The sequence below is a fragment of the Vulpes vulpes genome, chromosome 4 (assembly GCF_048418805.1).
Source record: "Vulpes vulpes isolate BD-2025 chromosome 4, VulVul3, whole genome shotgun sequence".
Classification (NCBI taxonomy): domain Eukaryota; kingdom Metazoa; phylum Chordata; class Mammalia; order Carnivora; family Canidae; genus Vulpes; species Vulpes vulpes.
Genome location: NC_132783.1, coordinates 69,130,891 through 69,147,289, shown reverse-complemented (window position 1 = coordinate 69,147,289; position 16,399 = coordinate 69,130,891). Strand labels below are relative to the sequence as shown.

General features: G+C 38.1%; 1 protein-coding gene across 1 annotated transcript in view; it reads right to left on the bottom strand.

The window, feature by feature from the left end:
- NUP133 (nucleoporin 133) overlaps window positions 1–16,399 on the bottom strand; it is a 55,580-nt gene that overhangs the window by 21,400 nt on the left and 17,781 nt on the right. Inside the window, exons 10-15 of the mRNA XM_026008666.2 lie at window positions 15,265–15,412; window positions 14,150–14,307; window positions 10,189–10,280; window positions 5,545–5,708; window positions 4,354–4,448; window positions 1,661–1,885 (exon numbers count right to left, since the gene is read on the bottom strand). Of these exons, the coding sequence (XP_025864451.1) occupies window positions 1,661–1,885; window positions 4,354–4,448; window positions 5,545–5,708; window positions 10,189–10,280; window positions 14,150–14,307; window positions 15,265–15,412 (882 nt within the window). The remainder of the gene's footprint in view (window positions 1–1,660; window positions 1,886–4,353; window positions 4,449–5,544; window positions 5,709–10,188; window positions 10,281–14,149; window positions 14,308–15,264; window positions 15,413–16,399) is intronic.

Here is a 16,399-nt window from a genome sequence, read left to right as displayed (position 1 = left end):
TTTCTCTTTTCTTTCCTTCTCTTTTTCTCCTTTTCCCAATACAACTTGTTTTTGGCCATTCTGCACTGAGCAAAATGACTAGAAGGAAAACCTCACCTCAAAAAAAAGAATCAGAAACAGCACTCTCGCCCACAGAGTTACAAAATCTGGATTACAATTCAATATCAGAAAGCCAATTCAGAAGCACTATTATACAGCTACTGGTGGCTCTAGAAGAAAGCATAAAGGACTCAAGAGACTTCATGACTGCAGAATTTAGATCCAATCAGGCAGAAATTAAAATCAATTAAATGAGATGCAATCCAAGCTAGAAGTCCTAACGATGAGGCTTAACAAGGTGGAAGAACGAGTGAGTGACATAGAAGACAAGTTGATGGCAAAGAGGGAAACTGAGGAAAAAAGAGACAGGCAATTGAAAGACCATGAGGATAGATTAAGGGAAATAAATGACAGCCTGAGGAAGAAAAACCTACGTTTAATTGGGGTTCCTGAGGGCACCGAAAGGGACAGAGGGCCAGAATATGTATTTGAACAAATCCTAGCTGAAAACTTTCCGAATCTGGGAAGGGAAACAGGCATTCAGATCCAGGAAATAGAGAGATTCCCCCCCTAAAACCAATAAAAACCATTCAACACCTCGACATTTAATAGTGAAGCTTGCAAATTCCAAAGATAAGGAGAAGATCCTTAAAGCATCAAGAGAAAAAAAGTCCATGACTTTTATGGGGAGGAATATTAGGGTAACAGCAGACCTCTCCACAGAGACCTGGCAGGCCAGAAAGGGCTGGCAGGATATATACTCACCAAATAAGAACTAAAAGTTCCCCAAATGTAAAAAACAGTTCCAAATTTCAGAGGTGGGGGGTGAGCTAGCACCATTAGTATCACTATCTTTACGAGAGGGAATAAAGTCTCCCCTGCCCCTTCACGAGGTTGTAAGAAGTTGCATGAGAACAAGAGCTGTATACTATTATCACAATGATCAGCTACCACCAACTGGACAGTATCTTAATCTTTTCTCCCTCTGAAGTTTGCAGTAGGTTTTTCTTTTCCTTTGAAAATAAATCTGATTTTAAAAGCAAAGTAGATAATAGGATCCTAGCAGGTAGCGAGAAGAGTTTAGTAAAGGGATGATTTACAGTGGTGCTGGCAGGGGTAAGGGGATCTACAAAGGAAGGTGCAACATCTAGGGGAGCCACTATTAAGTCCAGGTGTGAAAGGGCACTGGGAGGAAGCAGTTATTGGAAACCTGAAAAGCAGCCATGGAGAAGCCACAGTCTCTGACAGAAGGCAGAGCAAACTGCAGTGGAAGCAGGGAAGGAATAAGAACAAATATCAACAGACAGCCACTCCCCACCTGATAGTGCCTCACCATTATCAAAGACAACAGGAAGCCAGAGGGTCAAGGGAACCTGCTGATGACGATGCCCTCTGGGGCAGTCAAGAGTGGATTTGTAGAGGCAAAAGGAAAACATTCAGCAGATAGTAGAAAAAACTTAATTTTGCAAGCTCTAATTTATACGGAATGTGTTAAATGAATATGGAGTCCTATTTAAAATTTCACTGAGATTTTTTTGTCCTCAATCTCATCCCTGTTCACGGCATAATCCACAAATGGCATAGCTCTACGAAGCCACAGTAAGAGCAAAAGGACTCTTACTTCTCTAAAAAAGACGTCTGCAGGAGTCAGGTTGGATGGGATTTCACAGTCCCTCTTGTTTAAAGCAATCATTATTGCTGTGTTCACCAGGTCAGAGAGCCTCGAATGGTAGTTCTTGAGAACAATGGCAGCTGATAACTTTTCAGCATGCTCGCAGAGCAATAGTCGAGTTGCCATGGGCATCCCTCTTACTGCAAAAGTGCCAAGACGTCCAAATAAGCCAACCTAGTGAAAATACAAACACATGTTCTTAGAAAGCATTTACAGTAACACATGAAATAATGCAGTCTTTTCTCCACCAGAAGCATGATGGGTAGAGAGCCACTGGCCTTAGCTGTCCCCAAGAAAGTACCATGGCTATCTCTCCTTTTTGCTGTTCTAAACTCACTCTCTCTCTCTCTCCCCCTTTCCTCCCCTCCCCTCTCCTTCAGCCAGAGCCATTAGCACCTGTAAGAAAGTATAGATTCTCCTCTTCTGAGATTATGGTAATTTTGCTACTCTACCTTATTTCTCATTATTTATGGTTATCAAAAGTGTAAAACTGCTCTTTACTACCTATCCAAGATTCTAGATCTTTGTGAACAAGACAGTCAGCAGTCTTCATCTTCAGTGACTAATTTCCAGAACCCTAAAGCCATGAGGCGGGTGGGAGAGTCTTTAATCCTCTGCACTACTACCTCTGATCTGCCTGGTGGCAGATTCCTGATGTGTTACTAGGTTGAGTTCTTGTGAGCTTTCTCATCTGATAAAGTGTTAACATACCAACTAGGAAGAAACCAAGAGATACATCTAAATACTGAAATCTTTTCCACATTTTATTACTGAGTGACTTGATTTTTGTATGCCTAGGTTTATTTTTTAAAAAGTACACAGAAAGCAAAAATAAACAATGCCCCAAATCTCTAAATCCTACTAACATGGATAAAAAAACACACATGGTAAGAAAACTTTTTTATTTTATGAATTAGATTTCTTAAAACAATGAGGAATCTACCATTTGCTAAATGGGCTAAACAGTTTTCTGCAAATCCCTCATGAGGTTAGTAACAGTCTTCTCTTATTTTTTAAAGTATAAAGATAGCTCCACTGTGTATAAATGGAAAGCCACAAGGGAAGGCTGCTTCCCATACAATAGACATCAGAATCATTGAGGAACATCAGCAGTCAAGACAGGAGGAACAAGAATTAGTTATAGTGAAAAGCCAAAACAACTTGTGTCTCGGCAAGTCTGGCTTACAATTGTATGTCGAAAACAAAAATTGCAACATCAGCCAACTGGAAACAAAAGATAAAAGATGACATTCATGTGTCTTTTCCCTTTTTTCTCTGTGCAAAAATGCTCTTTCATTTTTTCTGAATGATAGATTACTTCTACACTGCAACCCAACATGGAAATGACGTGTGCCCAGGACAAGGCACCAGTGGTGCCTCTCCCTATCACTGTGAGCAAGAATCTGGGCAATAAGAGGATGAACAGGACCTCTTCTGGCTGGAGAACCATTTCTTGCCACTTTGCTGCTGAATTCACTCATTTAACTGCTCCAAGAAAAGCTGCACCCTGACTTCTGAGAATCTATAGCAATTACATACATAATAAACTATCAACTAAGAGGACAGCACACAGGAACCCTTCCTTCAGTGAATACAACTGAAACAGAATGGGTGTGATAAACCTGGGCCAGAATGAAGTATAATACTGTAGGTCAGACCTTAAGGATCTCAAGAATATTCTCTATCATCCCAAATGAATAACAAGGCCAGGAAAGGAGGAGTGAAGAGAAGCTCTAACCATGGAAGAGAAGGTGTGCATAGTGGAATGAAAGGAGTTCATACCTTAATATGCCACACCGAGGACACACTAATTTATCAGAGGATGAGAGAGCCACAGAGCAGGAGTGGTTGCCATATCTCTGGTACAGCCTCCCTGGGCTTCAGAAACCCTGCCGGAGTCACTCAGCTCTTGGAGGCAGTGTCCATTGCCAGGTAGTATCTAGCTGGATCTAAAAGCCATTCTGGGTATGCTTTTGTTTGTATTGCTTTTAATATTTTAGAGCTTATTACTGTTTATTATTAATGTAAATAATTATATAACCAGATACTTATATCCAAGGAAATACTTCTGAATAGAAGGCTCTCCTCCTCAAGCCAGACTCCATGCCAACAAGGCCATATCTCTTGTCAAAGGGGATAAGAATTAATATCAAGGGCTCAGTGGGGGATACTCCAGTAAAAAAAAAAAAATGAAATAAGGAATTGATTCTAATGGTACTTCAAAATCATAAACCCATATATCAAAATCTGTTACTCTTCACTATCTTTTTAATAATACAAAGTAAATTCATGAAAACCTAAGTTTACACATAGGTTATCACAGAATATTAGAAGTAAAACACATAGAATATCACAGAATATTAGAAGTAAAAACACTTCTGCAGAAATACACTATTTTTTTTCTTTTTATCCTGTTTTCAATGCAGTTTTTATACTTGAATAGCTCCCCCTCCCCTACCAACGCTGGAGTTATATCTATTTTTATGGCATCAACGAAAATGGGAAACACTCACTGGTCATGTCCCACTCCAAAAACCACCTCAGAGTAAGAGGATCTCCCACTATCCTAGGGAGATCTAACAAAAGACACAGTAAAGCCAAGTGTCCTGGCCATCCCTGTTCACAGCAACTAGGATACTTACTTGGTGAATAAAGTCCATAAGGAAAGAATGGGCTTTCATCTTGTCTTCTAGCTGATGAAGAATAATCAGTGATGTATTGCTAAACCCAGGTGCTTCTGTTGAAACAAAGTAACAAAATTTAAACACATAACATACTGGCTTTACAATTACTGCTATTAAAATGAATATATAGATTTTTTTATCTTTATACAAAAAGAACTGCCAACCTTTCAATGCAATTATTTGTAACATTACCCAAGAGTTAAAAAAAATTTAGAGGGAAATTTTGGGAGTTCGACACAATTCATATTTTATTTATTCAAAACACAAGCCATGTTATTATTAATCATTTATATCTTTCTGAGCTTGACAGCTCAAAATAAAGTCAAAGAAAAAAGGTAAGCATTAATGTTTCCTTATTAACCTTCTAATGAGGCATAGCAAACTTGCTAAGTAGGAAATTTGGGAGAGAAATGGACATTTGAGACAGTTGTTGGTATTTGGGTATGCCTGAGTGCCCCTCAGGTATGCTGTGGTGGAAGTGTAAGAGGGATAGTCACCCAGGGCGAAAAGGAAAGCACTGGGCAGAGAGACATGATATGCCCATTTCTATACACTGAGATTTGCTCATTGCTGCTCTTAGGGAAATGTATAATTTCTATTAGGCAAATACAGGGATTATGCCAAAAGTATCATTTAATTTGGGAGCTAATATGCTTTTTTTTTTTAATTTTTATTTATTTATGACGGTCACAGAGAGAGAGAGAGAGAGAGAGGCAGAGACATAGGCAGAGGGAGAAGCAGGCTCCATGCACCGGGAGCCCAATGTGGGATTCGATCCCGGGTCTCCAGGATCGCGCCCTGGGCCAAACGCAGGCGCCAAACCGCTGCGCCACCCAGGGATCTCGGGAGCTAATATGCTTACTTATGTCACCAATTTCCTTTTAGAAACAAGATGGTGAGAAAGGTAAGTAGGGCTAATTAATCTCCTTCAGACAGAATAAGCAGAATGTGCTGCATTATTCCTTCAGTTTTTATTATGCAGATCTGTTGAGCCTTTTCCAAAATCTACTATAAAGTAACAACTTTTTAAAAAATAGTAAATTTATAATTGTTTCACCTAAAAAACATGCTTTGAGACATGCTTTAATAAAAAAACCAAAATATTCTCAAAACAGATCACTCCATAATATGAAAAGTAGAAGTTCTTACCCTCAGGGACAGACTCGGCCCACCGTGGGTCAGAGGCTGGGTAGTCATCCACCAGGTCCACACTGATTTGGGTAACAGCTTTGTCTAATTCACAATCAGAATCCATATCAGAGTGGGAGGAAAAGAGCTCATCAACCATCATTTGAGCATGACCTAGATCTTTTCTGAAATAAAATTGGAAAATAAAAGTATTAAAGGAGGCAAATCATTTTCAAAATTCACTATTAAAAAGTTAATGGTGGGGATACTTGGGTGGCTCAGTGGCTGAGTGTCTGCCTTTGGCTCAGAGCATGATCCTGGGGCTTAGGGATTGAGTCCAGCATCAGGCTCCTTGTGAGGAGCCTGCTTCTCCTTCTCTCTCTCCCTCTCCCCCCCCCGCCCCCCATGTGTGTCTCTCATGAATAAACAAAATCTTAAAAAAAAGTCCTACATTAAAAAAAAAAAAGAATTGAGGTAAATATTGGCAACTGGCCGGATCTGTATGTTTTTGCTCTGAAATTGAATGGATTATGGTAGAACACTTGTAGAACACCAGTGGTAGCAAAAGGGGCTAAAAAAGAAAATAAGCTTGGAGAAGACAAGCTGTGGGTATGTTCAAACTGAGGTGCCTGTGAATGTACAATTGCTCTGGAACATTCTTCATTTGTATATAATGGCCTAGAGTATGGTAGATCTGGGTTTCTTTGGCAAATGAAGTCAAGGAAAGAGAAAAAAAAAAGGCAAGGAGAAAGAAAAATTATCATAGACAACAGCAAAGGTAGACTAGGTAGACTAGTTTTCAGGCAGTTTAGTTATAAACAGGAACAAACAAAAGGGGTGGTAGCTCAAAGTGGAACACAAAAAGTCAGATTGGTCTTTTTTTTTTTTTTAAGTAGGCTCCACGCTCAGCTGAAACCCAACATGAAGCTTGAACTCATGACTCTAAGATCAAGACCTGAGCTAAGATCAAGAATCAGACACTTAAAGGACTGAGCCACCCAGGTGCTGTTTTTTTAAAAGGTGTGTGTGTGTGTGTGTGTGTGTGTGTGTGAGATACAGAGAGAGAGAGATCGCGGTAGGGGTGGAGGAGCAGAGGGAGAGAGAAACCCAAGCAGATGTGCCACTGAGCATGGAGCCCAATGTGCAGCTCTATCTCACAACCCTGAGATCATGACTTGAGCTGAAACTAAAAGTCAGATGCTTAACTGACTGTGCCACCCAGGCGTCTCCTGCCCCTGGTCTTTTTTTAAATGACACATTAAGTATGATTAATGGCTGGTGAGAAGAAGCCAGCACAAAAGAGGTCAAAGATACAGAAGATAAGTAACAAAGAACATAATTTCAAAATGAAATTCAAAACAAAGACAAAGAGGGGTGCCTGGGTGGCTCAGTGGACTGAGGCCCATGTTGGTTCTACACCCAGCCAGGAGTCTGCTTGAGGTTCTCTCTCTTCTCCCTCTGCCTCTCCCCTTCACTACCCCCCCCCCAAATATATGTTTATATATAAATAATATATTAATATATAATATATAAATAGAATCTTTAAGACAATAACAAAAGACAGAGCTTCTTCTTAGAAAGAACACCCCTTCCTATTTTATAGGGAGGGAAAGAGGAAAAGTAGCTGAGGCGCAGCTAAGTTTGTAGGTAGTAAGTCCAGGGAGTTGGCTTCTATTATCTCTGTGACATAGGAGGCTGATTTGTCTGCTAGGTACGGGAGAGGAGGCAGAGAAATGGGACAGGTGGAGGAGAGGTAGAAAAGCACTGAAATGGACCCCTGGTAGAACAGGAGATGGAACTAAATAAACACAGAAAAACTGCCTAGAAGTGGTTAAGGCCAAGCTGAAGCTGGGAACCTGATTATGCTACGGGTTACAGGAATACAGTTGACTATGGCAAGATAACCAATAATTTAAATTAACAGAGTAAGTTCCTTAAAACTCTCATGAGCAAAGATCTTATATTTATATAGAGCCAATAAAATGAAAATCAAAATAATATAAAAATTAATTTCAAAGAAAAGATGCCATAAAAATTATAATATTACCTTAGCAAAAACTAAACACAGAATACTTCTGAATGCTATCTACCAATTTCAACCCTCAGGGAGCATTTGGCAATGTCTGAAGATAATTTTGGTTGTCACAAGTTGGGGGAGGATGCTACTGGCATCAAGTGGGAAGAGGCCAGTTATGTCTGCTACACACTCTACAATTCACAGGATAAAAAAATTGTGATGGCCTCAAATGTCAACAGTGATGAAGTTGCAAAACTGCTTTAAAAGTACAATTCCGGGGATCCCTGGGTGGCTCAGCAATTTAGCACCTGCCTTTGGCCCAGGGCATGGACCTGGAGTCTTGGGATGGAGTCCCACATTGGGCTCCCTGCATGGGGCCTGCTTCTCCCTCTGCCTGTCTCTCTCCCTCTGTCTCTCATGAATGAATAAATAAAATCTTAAAAAAATATAAAAATAAAAAAACAAATAAAAGTATGATTCCATTTGTGAAGAGTCTAATTCTTTAAGACTATTAATAGGCGACAACACCCCAGAAGTGGTTACTTGTTAACCTCATAGTACTTCAACCATGCCACACAGGGTAAGCTGAAGAAGATATGGCTGTGCTAGAGACCCATGACCCTATTTCTAAGGTTACTATACTCTGAGGACTTCAGGTTAGTGATTCCTTTTCTTGCTTAAGAATCTTCCCCTATAAACAAACAAACAAACAAAATCTTCCCCTATAGGACATTTAGAAATGACTATATACGTTGAATAGCATCCCTTCCCAAATCCACATCCACCCAGAACCTCAGAATATAACTTATCTGGAAATAAGGTTTTTGCATACACACACACACACACACACACACACATACAAAATCAGTTATGATGAGGATATAGTGGATTAGGTGGGCTCTAAATCCAATGACTGTGTCATTATTACGACATGTAAAGGCAGATACATGGGGAAGAAGCCCATGTGACTATGGAGATAACTGGAGTAATTTATGTACCAGCTAAGAAATGTTGATGATTGCCAGCAACCACCAGAATCTAGGAGGAAAACAAGCAAACATTCTTCCCTAGAGCCTTCAGAGGGAGCATGGCCCTGCTAACACTTCTGGACTCCAGAACTGTGACAGAATAAATTTCTATTAAGTCACCCGGTTTGTAGTGATTTCTTATAGCAGCCACAGGAAACTAATACTAGGACTATGGTGACTTGCATTATTATCATTTAAATTTTGAGATGCCACAGATCTGTCAAAATTGTTAAAGACCAAATGTATGCAAGGCATAATCGTAATCTTTTAATCCAAATCTTGGCAGTAAGACTGAAGTTGTCTAATGGTGCCCTCTTCTGGCTAAGAACTAAGCTCAGCAGATCATTATGATGGCACAAATTTGTAAAACTGTCAAAGCACTGTAGGGTCTAACTATTTACTATCTCTTTTGTGGGAGTAAGCCCCTACACACCAGATACTACTACGTGGGACTATGGGATCACAAACTGAGAACTAGGGAATATGGAGGTAGTTAACTCTGGGTTTTTAACTTCAAAATAAAAATCTGCCAGATAAACTAATGATCCTTCATACAGTTCAATGGCCACCCCAATGGCCAACCCACTCAACACCTCATAAAGAAACAAATGTTAAGAAATGTTAAGGAATGTTAAGGAATCTGTTTAAAGTCTCACACAGCTACTTAGGGGCAGGGCAAAGGCTAGATCTCAATTTTCCTTAGTGTTCATTCAAATGTGAACTTATGTTTTAAGGAAGGCATATGATATGCAGAATACATAACTGGGACAAACACATGACTGAATTCACCTTAAAACCAGAAGTACAGGTCAGCAACTGTAGCAAACTCAGCACAATCATTCCCTTCCCATATACACACTCCTTATTAGCACCCTCCCAATAGGGGGTGGGGTGGCTAGGGGTTTACCCCTGTGACTTACTCTGGCCAATGGGATATCAGCAAATATGACCCAAGGAGAGATTTAAAAAGCACTTGTACACTGAAGCTTACTCTCTTGCCATTCCAGGAACCCTGAGATACATAAACAAGACTAGGGTAGCTTGCTAGATGAATGAAGACAGGGCATATGAGCAGAGAGATGACCAGCCAGGGCCTGGATGCAAGTCTAGCTGGCATGGCTGGCAGGTGATCACAGAGAGTGAATCCAGATAGGAACCATAAAGTGTCCACCTGAGCCCAATCTCAAACAGCCAGACTACAGAATCATGAGTTATGCTAAATAAGCCACTAGTTCTCTGGTGATTTTGTATGCAACATAACCGAATGAATAAGCCAAGTCTAATTTCTTTATAACATCAATAGACCTTCATATGCAAGTAATTTGCCTTCACAGTAAACATAAAACATGCTTGCAAGATGTCTTTCAGGATCACCATTTTAAACAGCATATAGTTATCCATTAAGTGGGAGGGTACGTCATATCATGTTTTTTCCTAGACTAATTGAAAGCCTCTTATGGCTACCAAGTTTAGAATAAGTTTGTTAAAGCATTAAAGCTAAGAAAAACATTTTCTCCTTAGTGGCATCATTCCTCCTACTTGCCCCCAACAGTCAACAAATAAGTAGCATGTCACGAAAATGTGACATAATTAAGCCATAATTTAAAAAACTTTTCATACCTGCAGTATTGCAGAAAAGCAGCTTTTAACAATTTGGTTTTATCTTCCTGGGCTATGGTTTCATTCTTTGTAGTAGCCTCAAAAACCATACTCTGTCAAATAAAAAAACTGTAATTCAGAGGTGAAGGTATCAGAATATTCTGAATTATTGAACTAAAAACTGGATCAAACCCACCTATGACAACAAAACAGACACAAGCTGTTTACCATGTCCTTCATACTACCACTTTATATACTTAAATATTTATTGGAACAAAATAAAATGGACCAAATGATCAACTAAAGTCTTATCAAGGGGTGTGCCTGGGTGGCTCAGTCAGTTAAGCATCTGCTTTCGGCTCACGTCATGATCTTGGGGTCCTGGGATTAAACCTCTATAGGGAGCCTGCTGCTCCCTCTCCCTCTGCTGCTCCCTTCCCCCTGCTTGTGTGCGCTAATAAATAAAATCTTAAAAAAAAAAAAGTCTTATCAAAAAGGTATACATATCAAAGCAATCCTGAAAAATAAAAAACTAGGGAAGGTATCACAATACCAGATTATCAAGTTATACTACAAAGCTGTAGTAATCAAAATAGTATGGTACTGGCACAAAAACAGACATACAGATCATTGGACTAGAGAGCCCATAAATAAAGCTACAAATGTATGATCAATTAATCTTCAACAAAGGAGACAAGAATATGCAGTGGGAAAAAGATCATCTCTTCAACAGTGTCAGGAAAACTAGATAATTACATGCAAAAAAATGAAACTGGACCACTTTCCTATACTATACACAAAAATATACTCAAAATGTGATTAAGGAACTAAATTTGAGACCTAAAACCATAAAAATCCTAGAAGAGAGCACAGGCAGTAATTTCTCTGACACTGGACGCAGCATTTTTCTAGATATGTTTCCTAAAGCCAAGGACACTAAAGAAAAAATCAACTAGTAGAACCACATCAAAATAAAAAGCTTATGCACAGGGCAGCCCAGGTGGCTCAGCCGCCTTCAGTCCAGGGCCTGATCCTGGAGACCTGGGATTGAGTCCCACGTCAGGCTCCCTGCATGGAACCTGCTTCTCCCTCTGCCTGTGCTCTGCCTCTCTCTCTCTCTCATGAATAAATAAATAAAATCTTAAAAAAAAAAAAAAAAAAGCTTATGCACAATAAAAAAAAAAAGCTAAAGGACAACCTAATAAATGGAAGAAGATATTTGCAAATAACCGATAAATGGTTAGTATATAAAATATATAAAGAACTGATAGGGACGTCTGAGAGGCTCAGCAGTTGAGTGTGTGCCTTTGGCCCAGGGCGTGATCCTGAGGTCCCGGGACTGAGTCCCACATCCGGCTCCCTGCATGGAGCCTGCTTCTCCCTCTGCCTATGTCTCTGCCTCTCTGTCTCTCATGATTAAATAATAAAATCTTTAAAAAAAACATAACTAATACAACTCAACACCCAAAAACAACCCAATTAAAAAACAGGCAGAAGACATGAACAGACATTTCTCCAAAGAAGACATCCATATGGCTGACACATGAAAAAAAGCTCAAAATCATTCTTCATCAGGGAAATGCAAATCAAAACCACAATGAGATATCACCTCACACCTATCAGAATGAATAAAGTCAGAAACACAAGAAATACTAAGCACTGGTGATGTGGAAAAAGAGGAACTGTTGCACACTACTGATGGGAATGCAAACTCATGCAGCCACTGGAAAACCGTATGGAGAGATGCCTGGGTAGCTCAGCAGATGAGCGTCTGCCTTTGGTTCAGGGCATGACCCCAGGATTGAGTCCCATATCAGGCTCCTTGCAGAGAACCTGCTTCTCCCTCCGCCTAAATAAATATAAATATATAAATATATAAATATATAAATATATAAATATATAAATATATAAATATATAAATATATAAATATAAATATAAATAAATATCTTTTTTTAAAAAGCCAGTATAGGAATTGCTCAAAAAATTAAAACAGAACTATCATATGACCCAGTAATTCCACTACTGGGTAGTTACCCAAAGAATACAAAAACACTAATTCAAAAAATATATATGAAACCCTATGTTTATTGCAGCATTATTTACAACAGTCAGATTATGGAAGCAGTCCAAGTATCCATCAGTGGATGAATGGATAAAGAAGATGTGGTACAGGATCCCTGGGTGGCGCAGCGGTTTAGCGCCTGCCTTTGGCCCAGGGTACGATCCGGGAGACCCGGGATCAAATCCCACATCAGGCTCCCGGTGCATGGAGCCTGCTTCTCCCTCTGCCTATGTCTCTCTCTCTCTCTCTCTCTCTCTCTCTCTCTCTCTCTCTGACTATCATAAAAAAAAAAAAAAGAAGATGTGGTACATACATAAAATGGAATATTACTCAGCCATAAAAATGAATGAAAATTTGTCATTTGCCACAACATGGATAAATCTAGAGACTATAAGACTAAGTGAAATAAGTCAGAGAAAGATAAATACCATATGATTTCACTCATATGTGGAATTTAGGAAACCAAATAAATAAAGAAAAAACAGAGACAAAGTAAAAACCAGACTCCTATTTTATTTGTTTATTTCACAAACTAGTGGTCACCAAAGGGGAGGGTGGGGTAAGGAATGGGTGAAATAGGTGATGGGGATTAAGAGTATATTTATCATAATGAGCACTAAGTAATGTATACAATTACTGAATCACTGTATTATACATCTGAAACTAGGATAACACTATGTTAACTACACTGGAATTAAAAATAAAAATAAATTAAAAATATGGATTGACATACAGTTTAAAAAAAAGGCACATATAATTTAGGAATTATATTGTAAATAAAACTATCTGGGGGTTTCATCATTAGCCACACAACTTTTTATTGGTTTGCTCTTACACAATTCATTGCAATGGATATTACTAAGGAAAATGGTTGATTTCAAGCTTAAACAGATTTAGAAAAATTTCAAAGAAGAATATTCTAAGCTTCAGAACATAAGCAGTATTATAAAAACCACATGACTACAAATGAATAAAAGTAAAAAAAAAATTGTTACCTTCTGTTGAAACTACCAAGTTATTTTAATTTTGAACTCTAAAAATAGTCTATATATTTCATATTGTATTCAAATGGAAATGACCTCAAGTGGTATTTTTAGTCTCTTGTAAATGATACAAATACCCAGATCAGGGTATTTCATAATTCTAGATGAAGAAAAAAAATTGATGGTTTTTATTCCACTCTGTCAAAATCATCCCAAAATAGCCAGAAGCGCAACCACCTGAACATCTGTGATTCCAACTACAACACATAAAGATGGAAACCAGAAGAAGGAATGAAAGATTACAGAGCAGACAGGAGACAGGCAAACCAGGGTGTGTGATGCAGACACAAGTCCTGGCAAGGATTTGTGGATAATGAAAAGGAAGTTTCGAAGATGCCAGTAGATGCAGTTTCTAAAGATTTGACTGTGAGGAAAACCATATTGTCAGGCATTTAAAGAGCTCCTGGAGGCCATGAGAAGATGGGCCATATATTAAAGAAAAGTGAAAGGAAATATAAAATTGGTCCATTAAACACTCCGAGAATCACATAAAGGTGAATAATGAAGGACATGTAATCAGCACACTACTTGATTCAGTGAACTATAAGTAATATTCACATTGTTATTAAAGGGAAAAAATTTATACTGGGATGATAAACGCAGAGGCAGGACTACAGATTACCCTAAATCCTTATCCTGTAATAGGATATCAACAAATGTCTAAAGCTGATGAATTAAGGGATAGCAACATATGATATTATTTAGAAATATGGAGACAAATAGAGCTAAATGACTTAAAAGGAGTTGCTACTGGAAAAGAGGACAGAGGAGATGAGGGAATTATTTTTTCATCACAACTCTTTTAAAACTGTTAAACTAAAACATCTGTGGGAAATACTCTGATAAAAATCTTAAAATCTTATGGAACCAAATTACCTCATTGCTGGGTCCAGCAACTGAAGATGCTAGAGAATCTTCAAGGTCTTCTGCTAATATGGACACACCTTCCCTTGAAGTAATAGACACCAATCCACTGTTTCTAGAAAAAAGGATAGGAAAACCACCGCAGGAACCAGCTCCTAAAATACTATCTCCTAAAAGGAAAATATACAGACATACATAACAAATAAAATTCTTTCTAAAAAATCATCTTGATATATTAAAAACTTTTTTTCCCTTTACAATATTCTTCCTACTTTGAACTCAGCTTTTTAATTTTAGATCAAATGTCAGGAACCTGTTGTTATTTGAAAAAACAAGCTCTGTGTCTTTCATTTTGGGGACAATTGAAAACTAGCCTTGCAAGATAGCGGTAAGTATAATCAGCCAAAAAATAAAATTATTCATTCTGCAAAACTCAGATGACAGCTTTTTCCAATTCAAGGGAGTCTTCTTGCCCTCTGTCTTTCTTTACTTATTAAATAGGCCAATGGAGAAGGGAAAAAGTCTCAGGTTGCTCAATGCCTTGATAACAATCTCAATACCCAAAGTCTAGGCTCTTGTGTTAAAACTAGAAAAATCTAGGTTCCATTCAAAATCCATGCCTTACTTGGATTTTCCCCTCTCCCCAATCTCTTTAAGATAAAAATCCTGATTAGACTGCCTGGTTGGCTTTTTTTCCACTCCTGGATGGCTCCCCCTGTCCTGTGCCTCCATTCTGGCCCCCTTGCATGAGTCTGGCACCTGGGATTCTTCTTAACTAGGAGTCTGAACAAACTTAAAGACCATCAGCTCAGAGTAATAAGTTAGTCTAATTAGGAATCAACAATTACTTCTTTAAATGTCAGTTCTCTGCTTCTTGACCTCTTCTGGGGGAAAACATTACTATGTTTTTGCCCACAAACATAACAGTTTGGGAATTTTACTACCCTTTCAGTTTTTCAGTACGGTTTGTAACTTCCAGCAACTATTGCTATAGTACTGAATGTCTCAATAACATTTAGAGGTATCATGCTTAAAACAACACTTATGGAATGAAAGAGAATAAAAACTGCTAAGAATGACTAATTATGATTAATCATTAATCATCCTTTCTAAAACTGATACTGTACCTTGTGTATTAAAGACAATTTTCTCCCGAGGAAGAGAAAACTTCCCAGTTCCTGTGGAGCACACGTAGACTGCACTTTCAGTATACAGATATGCAGTCTGATTTGAAAAGTTTGGAACCATCAACCGACACATAATCAAGTCTTCAGACTGAAAATTAAAGGTTACATTAATGAGAATTAAAAATACTTGTATAATTTTGTAAATTTACATTTTTATATACTATCTCATGAAAATGATAAAATAATTCAGGTTGTCCTTGTCAAAACCTAAACACTACCCTTGGGATGATTTACAAAATATGACACAGAGTAAGTTTATAAACATCAATTGGAGAAACAATTTGTCAAGTTGTAAATCAACAAATTTTGAAAATTCCATGGTGATGAAATTTTAACTAAAAGTCTCTAACAAATGTGAGAAATTAAAAGATTAGTTTACTATATTATTGATTTAAAATTGGCAAATACTTTGTAAGCGATTCTTGGTAAACATTTTGGTTCCTACTTCACTGTGAAGCTATCGAGCACAAGAAAATTGAGTTAATTTGTTCATATATAAAAACAGAAACCGAAAGAAATATGACCTAATTAAATGAGATCAGCAAATGCTAAAAATATATACTGTTTATTTTTATTTTTTTTAATATTTTATTTTTTTAATTTATGATAGTCACACAGAGAGAGAGAGAGAGAGAGAGGCAGAGACACAGGCAGAGGGAGAAGCAGGCTCCATGCACCGGGAGCCCGACGTGGGATTCGATCCCAGGTCTCCAGGATCGCGCCCTGGGCCAAAGGCAGGCGCCAAACTGCTGCGCCACCCAGGGATCCCTATATACTGTTTATTATTAAAGAAGTAATTTTATAAATGAAACATTAAAAGTAGTATTCCATGATTTTTTTTATTCTGAAACTGTTTTCTTTATACCTCTTCTGCATTGCCTGAAAAATCTTAACACTGAGCATGTTTTTCTTGCATAATAAGGTTTATTTGAAATAAAAGGACAAAATAAGCGATTTCCTTACAGTATTTAGTTAGAGTCATACTAAAAATAAAGACTTAACAAAATTAGATACTATACTTTTTTTTTTTTTTAGATACTATACTTCTTAAGGCTAAATGAAATGAATTTACAGC